The 15,780-nt window shown below is 55.8% G+C and overlaps 2 protein-coding genes across 4 annotated transcripts; one reads left to right on the forward strand and one right to left on the reverse strand.

Annotated features, from left to right (window-relative positions):
- Positions 1-1,026: 1,026 nt before the first annotated feature.
- TMEM134 (transmembrane protein 134) lies at positions 1,027-6,014 on the reverse strand. 2 transcript variants are annotated; one of them, XM_011381610.2, is made up of 7 exons: positions 5,716-6,014; positions 4,737-4,801; positions 4,215-4,298; positions 3,984-4,060; positions 1,784-1,828; positions 1,522-1,575; positions 1,027-1,441 (listed from the first exon to the last, which is right to left on the reverse strand). In XM_011381610.2, the coding sequence occupies exons 1-7, from the start codon at positions 5,887-5,889 to the stop codon at positions 1,359-1,361; spliced, it is 582 nt and encodes a 193-aa protein (XP_011379912.1). In that variant the 5' UTR covers positions 5,890-6,014; the 3' UTR covers positions 1,027-1,358. The 2 variants fall into 2 exon arrangements, with proteins under 2 accessions (XP_011379912.1, XP_011379913.1); XM_011381611.2 differs by lacking the exon at positions 4,737-4,801 and having other exon boundaries at positions 5,716-6,012.
- Positions 6,015-9,839: 3,825 nt separating this feature from the next.
- AIP (aryl hydrocarbon receptor interacting protein) lies at positions 9,840-15,514 on the forward strand. 2 transcript variants are annotated; one of them, XM_011381615.2, is made up of 6 exons: positions 9,840-10,063; positions 12,624-12,803; positions 13,937-14,125; positions 14,504-14,680; positions 14,781-14,922; positions 15,209-15,514. In XM_011381615.2, exons 1-6 carry the CDS (start codon positions 9,965-9,967, stop codon positions 15,412-15,414), a joined length of 993 nt encoding a protein of 330 aa, XP_011379917.1. In that variant the 5' UTR covers positions 9,840-9,964; the 3' UTR covers positions 15,415-15,514. The 2 variants fall into 2 exon arrangements, with proteins under 2 accessions (XP_011379917.1, XP_011379918.1); XM_011381616.2 differs by having other exon boundaries at positions 14,781-14,914; positions 15,209-15,281.
- Positions 15,515-15,780: the final 266 nt, after the last annotated feature.

The raw sequence follows: 15,780 nt of genomic DNA on the forward strand, positions 1-15,780 counted from the left end.
CCACGTTTTTTTTTTCAATGAAGTCACAGAAACCCAAAGGCGCTGCATACACAGTGGAGGCCAGGCCAGGCCAAGTCCCTTCTTAATGGCACTCGCGTTTCACTGTGGGGGGGACAGACTGTAAACGTGTAATTACAAGGACGGGGTCTCCTCGGCCCACACGTGTTCATCCAGTCCCTCCGTTAGCAGCTCGGTGTCCCACCCCTCCACACTGGTGTCATGGAAACCCTGGGTTATGTTCCTCACTCTGCCTTTGGGTGAGTCATGTCTCTCTAGACTTTGGTTTCCTTATCTGTAAAATGGGGCTTAGGTGGTAAGGACTAGAAATCACCTGTGTTAAGTGCTTAATGCAGGACCCGGTGACTTCTAAGAGTTTGATAAATGGTAGCTATTACAACCTCAGATTTCAGGGTTCCCCCCAAGATTTTTTCCCGGTTCTTAAGATTCTGAGATGCTTGGATTTTCCAAAATTCTGAGATGGTCGAGAACCAGTGTTCTGTGGTTCTAAGAGTCTTTGATCACTGAGGTTCACTGTCACGTGGACCCTGCTTTCCATGTCCTTTGTCCTCTATTTCTCCCAATCTCTGGGCCTAAGAAATAGGCCAGCGGGTGGAGGGGGCTGGGCCCCTGCCTTGTCATGGCCCATATCCTGAGCTGGCTGTGGCAGCCCAGGGCCCCAGAGCCAGGCTGGAACCAGGATAGCAGCCCCCAGGGTCATGAGTGCCCTTGTCCAGGGTAGGGACCAGCGCTGCCCCTCCAGGTTAAGACTCTGCTAAGGCCTGGGGCGGCAGGAGGCGGGGGAGAGACTCCCCCAGGCTTGCAGGGCAGAACGGCCCCCGGCCCAGCTCTGCCCCTAAGAGCAGCCTTGAGTCCTGGAGCACTGGGCTGTCCTGTGCACTGTGGGGAGACGGGTGGTCCTGGCGCCCTTCAGCCCCAGGGTCAACCCTTTTTCCAGCCTATGCAGGAGGGGGCGGTGGCCAGGCTGGCTGCCTGTGCAGGGCTGGTGGGAAAGAAAGAACAATTGTCTCTGCTGGATACAAGTACCCCTTTTATTAGCACAAAACACCACCAACCCAGTAGCCTCGAGGCCTGAGAATAAGTTAAGGCACACACAGAGCAGGCCAGGGGCGACTTTCCCAGGCCCAGACAGTGGGCCGGGGGGCGGGGGGAGGGGCCCGCGCGCCCCAAACTTCCAGAGCAAACGCCCGATGGGGCTGGGGGCTCGAAGGTCCTGCAGGGACTTTTCCGTTGAGATACGGGAACCAGAGAGGCTCGGACCAAGGAGCGCACCCTGGGGACGCGAAGAGGACGCACTGGTCACCCGGGGACGACGTGGATCCTGGCCGTCAGCCAGAGGCTCACTTCTCGAAGTAGGGCAAATAGAAGAACTGGAAGCCCCGGTGGCCCTTGACCGCGCAGTAGATGAAGATCACGTGGTAGACTGTGGGGCGGGGCCAGTCAGTGCCACCGGCGCCGCCACGGCTCCATCCCACCCCGCCCCCGCCCGGCGCCCAATCGCACCTCCCGGGACCAACAAGAAGAAGCCAGGCACGAAGAAGATGGCGCTGGAGACACCTGTGGGAGCAGACGGGGCCGGATCAGGGAAGGGAGGCGTGGGGCGGGCCAACGGTCACTGCCTGGGCTAGTCTCACCTTCTGCGTTAAAAGGCTTAGGAGGATGCTGAGTGCTGGAAGTGGGGGGGGCTCACCAAGGACACACCCCCCTCCCAGCACAAGAGGGGAGTGAGCGAGCGCCGCCTGCGGAGACAGGAGGGGGCACTCACCTGGCGAGGGAGCCACCTCCAGTCCCACGCCGATCAGGATCAGCACTGCACACAGATGAAGCCGTGAGCGTGAGCAAGGTGCAGGGGGCAGCAGCTGGGGACTTGGCGGGGACCTCCACCCGCAACCCCCAAAAGGGCTTAGGCCTGAGGAACGGTGTCCCCCACCTGAGCTGAAGGTCCCCTGGGCAGAGACCCTCCCGGGGAAGCTCTCCAAGCTCTGTGTTTTCAGAGCCGGGCACCTGGCAGGCCCTGGGGAAAGTCTGTGAAAGGAGAGATTTTTGTCTGCTTCTCCTATGGTCTTTCAGTCAATTGATACACATTTCTGGAGCACCTGCTGTGCGCCTGGGATCAGAATCCCTGGGGGAATGGTAGATGAGGTCCCTGCCCTCATGGCCCTTCCCTAGTGGGACCAGAAGACCCTCCAAGCTCCCGCCCTGAGGATCAGGATGTGGTGGGGGAAGACTGGGCAGCGTGGGAGCCACAGGGGTCAGTGAGGGGCTTCCTGGAGGCAGTGGCATCTAAGCTGATCAGGGGTGACAGCAGCAATAGCAATTAACATTTAGTGACCACTTACCACGTGCTGCCAGACACTGGGCTAAGCGTGTTACATGCACTGCCTTATTTGTCACCTTGACCCAATGATACAGGTGTTATCCCCATTTCACAGATGAGACTGAGGCACACAGAGGGGAAGGAACTTGCTCGGTGCTGCATTTGGAAGGTGGAGGTGATCTGACTTCAGAGGCTTGGCGATGGGCACCGTGCAGGTGGTAAGGGAAAGTATTTCAGGCAGAGGGAACAGCATGGCAAAGGCCCAGAATATGTAGGAACTCAGGGCTTTCTAGGAACTTCCAACTTTTGATGACACTGGAGAGACAGCCCAGGCTTGAGGACTTTGGCAGGGCCTGTTGGCCCCAGGGAGGAATGTGGGCTTCGGCTGAGGACAGTAGGCACTGGGGAAGGTGGAGAGGTCATGGCTGGATCTTGGACCCAGAGAGAGTCCTGAGTCTCCAGTTAGAGGATGGGATGGGGAAGGTGGGGAGCCGGGCTCTGCAGCGGGGTGCGGGGCATACAGCACGGAGGCCTGCAGGGCCACCATGGACTCTTATGTGGTTTGTGCCCTGCACAGAGCACCTCACGAAGGGTACAAGGGGGGCTGGAACTCACCCCCTGCACCCTGGCTTCGAGCTGTGGGCTCTGCCCACTCAGAGGAGGCATCCTTTTCCAATTCCTACAAAGGCCCTTTACGGGACCATGGTGGACCCCAGGCCTGGCAATGTCACTGATGTGGGTTTAAATCCCAGCTTGTCTTCTTAGCTGTGACCTGAGGAAGTCCCTTCACCTGAGTGTGTGTCCTCCTTTCTGGATTGGGAGGATAATTATGCTTGCCCTGTTGGGTGTCGACAGAGGATCAAATGAGATAAGGCAGGTGGCTAGTGCAACCAGTGACTGCGGGCGGTGGGTGTTAGGGAAGTGGCAGCTCCTTCCCCTGCAGACACCCAGTGCTGAGGCAAGAACGCCGCTCAGCTTTCTGGCTAGGGGACTTGACCTTCCTGGAGGAGGGCGACTGACACAGTGGGGCCTCCTTGTGGGCCCCTCTTGATCCCAACTGTAGATTTTTCCTGGAGACCGTGACTCCTCAGTGCCACAAAATGAGCTTGGGAGCCAGAAAGCTTCTGGCTGTGAGATCTGCCTGCTCTGGGCCCAGTGTCCCCATCCAAGCCGTGGGGGTGGGGAAGAGATCCTCGTCAGCTCGGACTCCAGAGAGGGGGATGACAGGTGCCCTGTGCATGAGGCTGGCAGGGCACTTGGCATCGCTGGCCACAGGGACAGGCACCTCCCTGAGCCCTGCCTCTGCGCACAGGTTCTGGGTCGCTGTGTGACCTCTGTAAGGTGCCTTGTACCTGACTCAAAGTAGACAGAATAAATGGTAGCTGTTACTCTTTTGTTCTCTGATGGATGTAACAGGCTAAGTTAAAATTTAAGTTTGGAGTGCTGAACCAGGTACTGTGTCCAACTACGTGCGATTTCCTCCCTGTGTGACCAGGACGGTGGGCCTGCCCCTCTCAAGGCCTCAGTTTCCTCAACTGTAAAATGGGGGTGATGGCAGCCAGCTGCCTCCTCAGGAGGCAGTGTGCCAAGGGGGATGCAGAACCTGCAGAAAAGGAGGGTGGACCCCCTCACGGGGGCTCGCACTCACCCAGCCCCAGCAGCAACAGCACGAAGGAGGCCAGCACTACCCTGCGGTTCTTCTGGATTAAAGGGTGTTGAGTCCAGCTGGGTGGCAGGAGAGCAGGATGGGTGTGAGAGAGGGGACAAGAGGCCCGTCCCCTCCTGTCACCCTCCCCCACCCAGAGGGCTGAGGGAATAGCCCGGGCTGCCTGTACTGGAGCATGGGCCACAAATGGGCTCCAGGAGGGCAGGGTCTCACCTGCAGCAGGCATTGTAGGAGCGCTGGGTGGTGTTGCTGATGGTGCTAAAGGACCAGCTGCGGATGGAGGTTCGGCCAGAATCCCTGCAGGACAGGTGGACCCAGTAAGGGGGTGGGGGCGGGGGCGGGGGCGGGGACTAGGGCTGGGTGTTTCTGCAGGACAGGGCGCACTGAGAAGGGGCAGGAGTAAAGAGGAATTCAAGGGCTGGAGGTTTCTGCAGGAAGGCTGAGGATTCAAGCTAGGGACTCCTTCCTGCAGGACAAGTGACCTGTGGGAGGGTAGGGGCCAGACGAGCCTGGAGGTTTCTGCAAGATAAAGAATCTGGGGGCGTGGGGAGAGGTGAGTAAGGCTGGCACTAGGGTAGGGTGACCCTGGGAGGAGTGGGGATCGATCAGGCTAGGAGCCCTGGCTGGACAGGATGTGAGAGAGCTGAGTGAGGCAAAGGACTGGTCAGGGACCTGGGGACAGGAGCCAGAGGCATGGGGATAGGGGTATGGGGTAGATCCCCACCTGGCCCTGACCTGGTGCTGACTCCCCCGTCTGGCTCCGGGGAGGCCGGGGCTCCGTCCTCATCGTTCTCCAGGTTCTATTCCAGAACATAGGGCTCAAGGGTTACGGGGCTCAGGCCCTTCCCCATCACCCTCTCAGGGAGGGGAGGAAAGCAAGCCCATACAGCTGTTTGCCTGGCCTCTTGACAGCTGCTCACCTGGCCCTCCACCCTCCCCGAAGAACGGGTTTGATGAGTCACAGAAACCGAAACCCAGGTAGTAGGTGGGAGCTGGGAGCTTTGGGGGGCAGGAACGGCATCAGCTGGTTGAAGGCTCCTGGCATGGGTTTTAGAGGAAGGAGATCTCCCAGGTTTAGGAGTCAGGTTGGTATTTCAGGGGCCCAATATGGAAGCTCTGGATTTGGGGTGCCAGGGAAGGGCAGGCCCATGGTTTTCAGGTTTAGGGCACAGGAATCTGGTCCATATCTCCAAGAAAAGTATCCTAGAGTTGGTGGAGGTCCTCTGGGAAAATGGGGATTTCCAGTTTAGTGGGAGTCTTGGTGTGGGCAAGGACTCATCATGTGGGTCTGGTGGGGACTTCCGGCACAGAAGAGGGGATGCAAGTCCCCGTTAGATCACCTGGTCTGGGACTCGGGACTGTTCCAGAGTATGGGCAAGGTCTGGAACAGGTACAGAAGGACTCCCCAGCCCAGCAGAGGGAGGGAGATCGGTACCCAGGATGGGTGAGGGCTCCGGGTGGGATCTCCAGCTGGGGGTGGGAGATGAGCTCCTGGGCTCGGGCCCTGGGCTCTTAAGTGGTGGCTGGGGACCGAAATCAGAGCTGAGAGGGTCTGGGTAGGGCTCTGGACCAGAGGCCACGTCCGGGGATGGTCTCCCGTTCCGGCTAGGGCCTATAGACAGATTGTCCCCTGAGCTGGGGTCCTCCAGGGTCCAGCCTGGGGTCCCGCCCCGAATCAGGCCGGGGGTGAGGAGGGCCGGACCGGTCCGGTCACCTGGTAGCGCGGCCGGGACTGCTTGTCCTCGTCAGCCACCTCGAACCGGGCCCGGCGCTCGAAGTGCAGCGGCCCGAAGCGGGCGACCCCGCTGGATTCGGGCCCAGGGCCAGCGTCCTCCAGGGACAGCTCGAAGGCGTCATCGATGCTAAACTGGGGCCGGGCAGAGCTCATGGCCCCAGCCAAGTCAGGCGCCGTGCGCCGTCGCCATCCGCGCCCGCCTGCTCCGCGTCGCCGCGGCCCTGCCCTCGTGCGCAGGCCCCGCCCCGTGCCGTCGTCTTGGGAGCTCGACCGTCTGGCGTCCCGGCCGAAGCCCCGCCCTCACGTAACGGCCCCGCCCCCGCCCGCCCTCAGCAGGCCAGATCTGCCGAGCGCCGAGCGGACTAGTGGGCGGGGCCTCTTCTTGTTCCGAACACGCTGAGCCCCGGCGCCGCCCAGCGGCTGTCTCCGCGAGTGACGGCCGGTTCCGCGGTGGGACACAATCCCCAGGCCTGCCCCGTGGGCTTGGAGGGGCTGCCTGCCACGGGCCATCCAACCAGGCCCGACACGCGGCCTTCTGCATCCCTGCCAGCTGCTCCAGCGTCAGGGAAACTCCTGGGAACTGTTTCCCCACCCTTACCAGGGCCCTGCGCGGGAGGGTTTTTCTCACCACCTTGCAGATGTGTAAACTGAGGCTCAGAGAGTTTATGTGGCTTCCACTCCCTCCAGTCCACTCTCCACGTAGCAGCCAAAGTGATCTAAAAAAATCTCATCATTTTCTCTCTGTTATTCTTAAATAAAACTTTTTTTCAAAGGGTGCTGCTAAGTCACTCTACTGCATAAAGCTATGCCTTGGTTTTCCATTGTGGTTAGAATCAAATCTAAGGCCCGCGAAACTCTAAAAGCTCTGGTCTCTGCCTGCCTCTCCCAGTCTCAAGTTTCCTCCTGCCCTTCTGCTCCCTGCTCAGCCACACAGGCCAAGCTTATTCCCACCTCAGGGTTTTTGCACGTGGTGCTATTACCTATGCCTGGAAAGCACTTGTCACCTCTCAGAGAAGCTCTCTCTGACTATGCAATCTAAAGTGTTTCACAGCACTTACCTGAAATTACAGTTTTATTCACCACTATGTCTACAGTGTCCAGAAGAGTGTTTGACACTAAGTACATGCTCAATGAATGTTTGTGGGAAAACGAATGAGTGCTTTGTCAAAATCTCAAATGCTTACATGGGGAAGAACTGGGATTTGAACCCAGCTCCACCTAGCTCCAGAAGTGCTCATTCTCCTCCACCCGCCCATCCCACTTTATTTTATGACTTTATGCAGGGAGTCGGGTCAATCCTGCCTCTCAGTTTGTGACACGTCATCACTATGAACAATTTCTTTCCTCTTCCCATCTTCCTTCCTCCCCATCCCTTCCGTTCTGCCCCACGTCAGTGTGCCCAGTTGGCTTCCTTGAATCCTGCCTGGCTCCTTACTACACATGGCGTTGGCTCCTTTGTGGATGGATGTGTTTGCAATTTACAAATATGGCGTCGTGTATACAACTCATTTTATTGTTTACATTTGTACATTTTTACATTCAACATTAATGTTCTCCACATGTGTCTCATTTGTTGCTTCTACTAGCCACATGTGGTAAATCATGTTGAGCATCCAGCATTTATCGTTATCCACCCCCAACAGCCCCCAGTGACGCATGTTCAACTTGGCCTCATGCCCACATCCCGTCACATCATGTTATGTCATGTGCATCACCATTGTGGACATCTTCACACTGTCCCCTTATGGACTGTGGGAGACTTCCAGGCCATAGGCTACATGCACCCTTGACATCACAAAGTACGAGGGAGGCTCTCCCGAGTGGCTGTACAAATTTATACACCCACAATGAGGGTTCTGGGTTTCCTAGCACTTGGCATTCCAGCTTTCTAACGGCTTGCCAGTCTGATGAGTCTAAAGTGGTGCCTTACTTTCATCTGAGGTCTCCGATGACTGGCGAATTTGAACAGCTCTTCGTGCACTTATCAGTCATGGTGGTTCCCTCTTTTGTGAATTGTCTGTTCATATCCTTTCTCTATTTTTTTCTGTTGGGTTTCTAGTCTTTTTTTTTCTGCTAATTTGCATGTCTGTACATTTTAGTCCCTTGCTGGGTTTTGATATTACACATGTCTCCTCTCGTTTGTCTTTGTCACCTTACTTTGTCTAAGGTGCCCTGAGTTAAAGAACAATCCTCATTTTTATATAGTCAAATCTATCATGTTTGTGCTCTTTGAGTCTTGTTTGAAGTGTTTTCTCACCCCGAGGTGACAAAGATGTTCTCCAACATCATTTTCTGCTGGCCTGATAGCTTTAGTTTTGTGTAGAAGAAGAGCGTTGCAACAAGATAGTTCACTGACTGTGGAGCCAAACTGCCTGGGCTGGAATTCTAGTCGTCTCTTTACTAGCTGTGGGATCTTGGTGGTCCAGGACTAGGGTGAGGAGAGTGAGGCATTCCCCCTGGGTGAAAAATTTAAGGGGACACCAAAAACCTCAGCAAGCAAGAACAATAATATTTTAATGTATTATTTCAAAAAATGTTTAAGGCAAAAATCCATAGTGAACAAAATATCAAAATTTTAAATAGAGACTGAGGTAATGGATGATGCTAACAGATGTTCCTAATATTAAACCATTCTTACATTCTTGGAATGAGCCCTACTTGATCTTGAAGTTCTTTTATTGAAAAAAAATTTTTAATTTTTAATTGTGGTAAAGTAACGTAATTACTATCTTAAATATTTTTAAGTGTGTGGCTCAGTAGTTAAGTATATTCATTCACATTTTTGTACAACCAATCTCCAGAACTTTTTCATCTTGAAAAACAAACTCTAAACTGTACTCAAACAACTCTTCATTTCCCCCTCCTCCCGGTCAACCACCATTCAACTTTGTCTCTATGAATTTGACCGCTCCAGTATGTCATACAAATGGAATCATATAGTATCTTTTTGCAAATGACATTTATTTAGCATATTGATGCATTTTCATATACACTACTGGATTCAATTAGCTTAACATTTCGTTTAGAATTTTTCGTATCTATATTTATTACTAAAATGGTGCATACTTTTCTCGTCTCAGTATATAAATACTTATCTGGTTCAGGAATCAAGATTAAAGTAGTTTTGTAAGATATATTGGTCAGCTTTCCCTCTTTATATATTTTCTGGAACAATATGTATAAGATACAGACTACTTGCTGCTTCAAAATTTGGCAGAACTTGCGTGTAAAAACTTCCTGTTGGTAAAAAAAAAAAAAAAAGCAAAAAACAAACAAAGCATGTTTCCGTTTCACCTCAGAAGTCCCACCTCTCTCAGGGGACTTCTTGTGGGAGGTGAACCAGTGTAAATAGCTGAAGCACTTAGATTAGCACCTGGGGCACAGGAGACCGACAGTAAGCCTTGGCAGTTATGAGGTTCAGATGAAGACAGTGCACAGGCCTCAAGACACTCCCCTTACCCGGTGACCTCGAAAGTGGGGGAAGACTCTTACTATTGTCCTCAGCTAGTCCCCAGGGGTGGAGAGAAACGTTGGTTTTAGCCCCAAAGTACCTCACTTGGGCACCTACTTTGTGCCAGACACCGTGGATTCACCGGTGATGACACACCCACCACCGACCCCACAAGAGGCTCTTTTAGTCTCCTGGGGGCGCTTATGGTTCACACAGGGATGCTGACACCCCGCGTCCCCTCTTACTCCCGGTTTTGTTTTTATTTTTAAAAGAGAAAAATCGAGGAAGCGACAGTCATGCCTATTGTGCTAGATATGCAAAAGGAAAAGGCCAGAGGGACTACGCAGAAAGAGTTTTAGGGGGTGGCGTCATGGAGGGGGTCCCCCTCCCCCAAGCCTCTCTCCTAGCTCAGTAATGTTATTACACTATTTCTACAACTTTAAATGGGGTGGCACAAGGCCCTGTGGGAAGGCCGCAGTCCTAACCAATTCACAGACCTGACCGCTAGGGACGCCGCCGCGCCGCCCCGCCTGCTGACCCTGGCCCCACCTCCCTGAAAGGCCCCGGTCCCGCCCCGCGACAGTCTCATGCCCCGCCCCGGATCGGCACGGAGAACCAATCACCGTCCGTTGCCACGTTCAGTCCCCTTTTGGCGTCTGCCCTCAGCCAACATGGCGCCGCCTCGGAAGTTACCGAAGCGCCAGAAGTTGCCGAAGCAGGTCCGGAAGCTGCCGAGTGAGTCCGGAAGTTGCCGAAAGAGAGCAGCGGGTGAGAAGGATGGCGGATGTCATCACCAGACTCCGGCAGGACGGGATCCAAAAGCGTGTGATACAGGAGGGCCGAGGAGAGCTCCCTGACTTTAAGGATGGAACCAAGGTTGGTGTCTTCCCCTCTCCCTTCAATCCCTCTGGGGCACGGCGCGCATGCGAGGCGGGAGGAGGCCACAGGCGAGAGGTTGCGCATGCCTAGATAGCAGCGGCTGGTGACCCTGCTGCTCACCTGCGGAGCTCGACGCTGATAGGTCTGAATTTGAGAAGAGAATTTGGATGCTTCTGTCCCGCCCCGGCTTGGCTGTGTGGATGCATTGGTTGGGGAGGCCGTCAATCACCATAAACAGGTTGTGGGGGGTTGACCTCAGTGCTTGCTCAGACCCAGCCCTGGAGGAGACCTGAGCTGGAAAACCTGGGATCTGGAAGTGGCCCTGGCACTGCGGAGAGGGACCCGGAGCCTCTGGGTTGCAAGGTTCGAGATCATTTAGAGATGGTAGGGTCTCCTTAAAACACATAGATTAGCTCCTATTGTTTAGTTGAGAAAACTGAGGCCCCGGGATGCGCAAACCCAGAGAACGGGCCCAGAATTCAGATCTGCAAGATCAGAACCCTTGGCAGCTTTCCGACTTTCTACCTGGCATCGCTCGGGACAGGTAAAGTCTGGAAAATAAAGCACTTTCCCCTTTCTTCCCTCTTGCATCCAGGCCCCCCACTCCAGCCTCTCTCGCCTCTTCCCCGCAAAAACCTATGTCTCCAGGCTTCCCTGTTTCTGCTGGTGCAGTTCCCTCCTGGAGTGCGTTTCCCAGTTGTCAGTTGTCTGTAAATTAAGGAACTTCCTGGGGATAGCCCCTGTACCCAGCAGGGCAATCATGCGGGACAGGCATACTGAGTGAATGACTAAAGATCCTGGCAGAGACTGGGTACTGTGAATGAACTCATGCTCTCTTACTAGCACTATGCCAAGGTCAGGCAGGTAAAGATCCTAGCCTGGCCCAATGTGAGTGCTCTGAGAGCAGAGGGAAGCTGCATAGCTCTAGTGAACATTTACATTAAGAGGGATCCATTCCCAGACGAGAGAAGGGGTGTGGCTACATGTCCCCATGGGCTGGGAGTTGGTGGCCTTGAAGAAGGTTCTGATGAGGGATATCCTGGAGGGAACAGACACCAAAATGAGAGAGCATTGTAATCGTAGTGAAAATCTGTGAACAATGACGCTGAAAACAGGAACAGGTGATATTAAATAACGAATCACCAGCATTGATTGAGTGCTCACTCTATGAGCACCGGGCTAAATGGTTTACAAGTTTTTGTTTCATTTCCACAATGTGGGATAGGTAGTTTTGTTGACTCCATTTTACTAATGTGGAAACAGAGCTCAGAGAAGCAGCATGGCGTGGTGGTGAAGAGCGTGGGATCCTCTAACCATATCCTGTCGAGGGTTCTGTCTTCAGACCTCTCTGCGCTCACCCCCAGATGATCTCATCCAGTCTCATCTCTATGCCTGGACTACCTCCAAATGTATATCTCTAGCCTTTACCTCGCCCCTAAACTTGATATCTAGTTCCCTCCTCACCATCTCCACCTGGATGTCTGGTTGGCAACTCAGAATTGACCTGTTCTACCCACACCTTCCCCATCTTGGTGAAGGGCACCTCCTGCCTTCTGGTTGCTCAGGCCAAAGCCCTTCTAGTTTCCATGGCCCTTCCCGTTTTCTCATGTCCCACAGCCAATTTTCAAAATACACCCAGGATCTGACCACTTCTACCACTTCTCCCATTGCTGCTCTGGTCCACGCCGCCGTCCCCTCCCCCTGGGGACACTTGCCTCTGCTTCTGCCCTCGCCCCTCTACAGCCTGTTCTCATGTCAGCAGCAACAGAACCCACGTCACATCAGGTTCCTCTTCTACTTGGAGCCACCACGTGGCTTCCGTCTCAGAGTTAAAAAACAGTGTCCTCACAACACTCGGCCTCCAAGCCCTGTGAGGTCCATCCCTGCTGATCCCGGTGACCCCACGGTGCACCCCTCCCCATCAGTCACTGCTTCTGCTACAGTGGCCCTGCCGCTCTCTGCAAGACTTTTGTGCTGCTGTTCTTTTGGCCTAGAAAGTTCATACCGCCTTCCTGCCAGCATTGATCTGCCTGGCTTGCTTCTCCCTCACTCCCTTCGGATCTCCGCTTAGAGTTTGCCACGCCCCCACTCCCCTGCCCCTTATAAACTCCTGCCTTACCTGCTGCTTTGTTTCTGATCTGTAGCACTTAGCTCCACCTACATAGCCCGTTGTTTTGTGGAGACCCATCTCTTTCCCTGGGATATTCCATGTGAGCGCCATGGGGGCGGGGACTGTTGTCTGGGTGTATTTGTTCACTGCTGTGTCTAGCACAGAGCTCAGGTACAGAGTAGGTGCCCCATAAATGCCTCTTGGAAGAATGATTGGAGCCAGGCTGCCGGGCTTCTTCCCGGCCCATCCCCCGACTAGCTGTGTGACTTGGGCCCCTTACTTCCGTCTCTGTGACTTAGTTTTCTCACCTGGGTGGTGGGGTAAAGGTCAAGCAGTGACCACGGGCAAGCCCTGCTCCCTGTTCCATCTGCGGGCTGGGAGCCAGCCTTGTCCTTGGAGGCTGGGTGAGGGTTTGTGCCCTTGCCTGATCCTGCATATGGCCCGCAGGCCACATTCCACTACCGGACTCTGCACAGTGATAAGGAGGGCACCGTGCTGGACGACAGCCGGGTGCGCGGCAAGCCCATGGAGCTCATCGTTGGCAAGAAGTTCAAGCTGCCCGTGTGGGAGACCATCCTGTGCACCATGCGTGTTGGGGAGATCGCCCAGTTTCACTGCGATGTCAAGGTACCTGGTGGCCCATCGGGCTACGGTGTCTGTCAGCCATCCCTATTCCTCATCCCAGGGCCTCTGCCTGGATAGACCACCACCAGCTCCCTCCAGGGCACCATGTGATCAAGACATGGGCGTCTCAGCCTGTACTCCACCCTCCCCTCTCCATTAGCCAGACTGCAGCCCGGGGATTAGTTCTCACATGCAAATGACTTGTATAACTCCTGCTTCAGACTGCTCCGCCTCCTGGTTACCATCAGGTTAAAGCTCCCCTCCCATTCACCTCCCTGCCTTTCCTTTCCATTCTCTTCTTGGCCAATATACTCCCTCATACTTCATAGTGAATTCTTGGGTCACCACCCCCAGGAAGCCCTCCCTGACTGCTGGTAGTTGGCTCGAACCCCTCCTATGGGTCTTCCAACTCCTCTTATACCCTACATAGCCAGGATCTGGTCCTCTGCTTGGATGTCAGCTACTGCAGGGCAGGGGTCAGGCCTATTTACCTCTAGCTTCAATATGCCAAGACTCAGGAGTGTCTGCTGGCTGGCTGCAGACCGCAGGGGCAGTGAGAGGAGCTGCTTATACTGGGGCAGGAGTGGTTTGATTCCCACCATCCCAGTAGCTGTTCCTGGCGAAAAGTCAAAGGCTGAGTCCCCTGTACCTGAGGGTCTCCCCTAAAGGTTGTGATGTCGCTGCCCTGAGCTCAGCTCTGAGGTAGGCTCTGAATGGGGTGGGGCTGGGGCAGGAGAGGAGGCAGAGGCTCTGGGAACAGAACGTGGAGGACCCCAGTAACGGCGAGTCCAGCCTGCAGGCTGTGCTCCTGGGAGGAGGAGTCCACCTGGCCTGTAAGGACAGGGGAGACAGGTCGACAGTGGGAGCATGTGTGTGGCGGGGGAGGTGACGGGGGATGGTGAGTGCTTGGCTGGGTTTGGTGGCCAGAGAGTGTGCAGGAGCTGAGGGCTTCGCTGGGCGAGAGGCTGGGAGGCCGGTCCTGCGGGGAGGGCCCGCCCGCGTTTCATTGGAGTGCGGCCCGAGCCGGTTGCGGCCCCTCTCTGGACCTCAGTGCCCTTTCTCAGGTGGTGATGGGCAGAGGGCTGGGCCTCTTGGGCCACACTGATGCTTACCGGTGCCTACTCGCCCTCCTGTAGCATGTGGTCCTGTACCCGCTGGTGGCCAAGAGTCTACGCAACATCGCAGCTGGCAAGGACCCCCTGGAGGGCCAGCGGCACTGCTGCGGCATCGCCCAGATGCACGAGCACAGTTCCCTGGGCCATGCCGACCTGGACGCCCTGCAGCAGAACCCCCAGCCTCTCATCTTCGACATCGAGATGCTTAAGGTGAGGAGCCGCCAAGGCCCAGGCGCCTCACCAGACCGCCACCACCCGGCCTCATGGGCTTCATGGATGGACTGTTTGGGGGGTTAGGGCAGGGCAGGTGCAAGAATACCTTGTGTGGGACCCCTGGCTGTCCCCATGGGGCTCCTTCCTGGGGCCGCTCCTCCCTCTCCAGGTCACCGTCTCATTCACTGTCCTGTTTCTAGACCCTGGCACAGTGCTGGGCATGTAGGAGATGCTACATAAATGGTTGTTGGATGGTCAGTGAAGGCACAAGTGATTCTGCTTCCGGCATCCACTGTCCGGAGGCTGGTCAGGTCTGCAGCTGGAGCAGCTGTGGTGGCCCCGGGGCTCCCCCTGACTTGGCTCACACCTCGGCAGGTGGAGAACCCTGGCACGTACCAGCAGGACCCGTGGGCAATGACGGATGAGGAGAAAGCAAAGGCGGTGCCAGTCATCCACCAGGAGGGCAACCGATTGTACCGCGAGGGCCACGTGAAGGAGGCGGCCTCCAAGTACTACGATGCCATCGCCTGCCTCAAGAACCTGCAGATGAAGGTGCTGCCCGCAGGTGGCAGCAGGCGGTGGAGCGGGCGGGGTGGAGCCAACGGCCCAGGTCTCAGTATTATTCCCCCTCTCCCTGCCCCATTGCCTCCAGGAACAGCCTGGGTCCCCTGACTGGATCCAACTGGATCAGCAGATCACACCGCTGCTGCTCAACTACTGTCAGTGCAAGCTGGTGGCCCAAGAGTATTACGAAGTGCTGGACCACTGCTCGTCCATCCTCAACAAGTATGACGGTGAGCGATGGGCGCTGGGCCGCCACATGGGCAGGGGGTCAGGCAAACGGCCCTCACTGGGGCACAAGACGGAGCCTTTGACATCACCCCCATTCGGAGCTCCCACAGCTCAACCCAATACCCCTCACCCAGGCATGGCCGTGGGCCCCATTGTGCCTTTGAGATATGAATGATGCCACAAGGGTCTGGTCTGGAGGGCTCTGTCCTACCAGAAGGCAGAGCCGGCAGCTGGCTGGTCCCCACCTCATGCTTTTGTGTGCCTTTTGCCTGCCGGCACCCTCTGCAGACAACATCAAGGCCTACTTCAAGCGGGGCAAGGCGCACGCAGCCGTGTGGAATACCCAGGAGGCCCAGGCTGACTTTGCCAAGGTGCTGGAGCTGGACCCCGCCCTGGCGCCCGTCGTGAGCCGGGAGCTGCGGGCCCTGGAGGCCCGAATCCGGCAGAAGGACGAGGAGGACAAGGCCCGTTTCCGGGGAATCTTCACCCACTGACAGGGCCCTGCGCCCTCTGCTTAGCCCACTTCAGCTGCCAGCCCACCTGCCCCCACTATACCATGCTTCTCTGTACATAAAGGCCTTATTTATCTCTCTCCGGGCCGCTGAGCTAATCTTTTGGGAGAGCCAGAGTCATCACTTTGCATTTCCTGGTACTTGGGTGGTCTTGGGGAGTCGAATGATCAGGGTTCTAATCCCAGTGCCCCATTCCCCAGCCATGAGACCTCTCTGGGCCTCAGTACCCCTGACAGAGAAATGAGGACAATGTCTGCCACGAAGGAAGTGTTTCCTGCTGGCCAGGGCTGGGGCGTCTGGCAGGCTTTGGTCTTAAGGGGAAACGAAGCTTGTGCCTGAGGGAGAGGA

Source organism: Pteropus vampyrus, unplaced genomic scaffold (genome assembly GCF_000151845.1).
Source record: "Pteropus vampyrus isolate Shadow unplaced genomic scaffold, Pvam_2.0 Scaffold446, whole genome shotgun sequence".
Taxonomy (NCBI): domain Eukaryota; kingdom Metazoa; phylum Chordata; class Mammalia; order Chiroptera; family Pteropodidae; genus Pteropus; species Pteropus vampyrus.

Bases quoted from the DNA above. Each gene is read 5' to 3' on its own strand.
- TMEM134 (XM_011381610.2), bottom strand. From the start codon at position 5,889: ATGAGCTCTGCCCGGCCCCAGTTTAGCATCGATGACGCCTTCGAGCTG. The intron at 4,061-4,214 runs GTGAGACCCTGC...CCTGCCACCCAG, and splicing joins TCCTACAATGCCTGCTGCAG to CTGGACTCAACACCCTTTAA. The intron at 1,576-1,783 runs GTGAGTGCCCCC...CTGCTCCCACAG, and splicing joins GGAGGTGGCTCCCTCGCCAG to GTGTCTCCAGCGCCATCTTC.
- AIP (XM_011381615.2), top strand. From the start codon at position 9,965: ATGGCGGATGTCATCACCAGACTCCGGCAGGACGGGATCCAAAAGCGT. The intron at 14,681-14,780 runs GTGCTGCCCGCA...CATTGCCTCCAG, and splicing joins TCAAGAACCTGCAGATGAAG to GAACAGCCTGGGTCCCCTGA. The intron at 14,923-15,208 runs GTGAGCGATGGG...CACCCTCTGCAG, and splicing joins CATCCTCAACAAGTATGACG to ACAACATCAAGGCCTACTTC.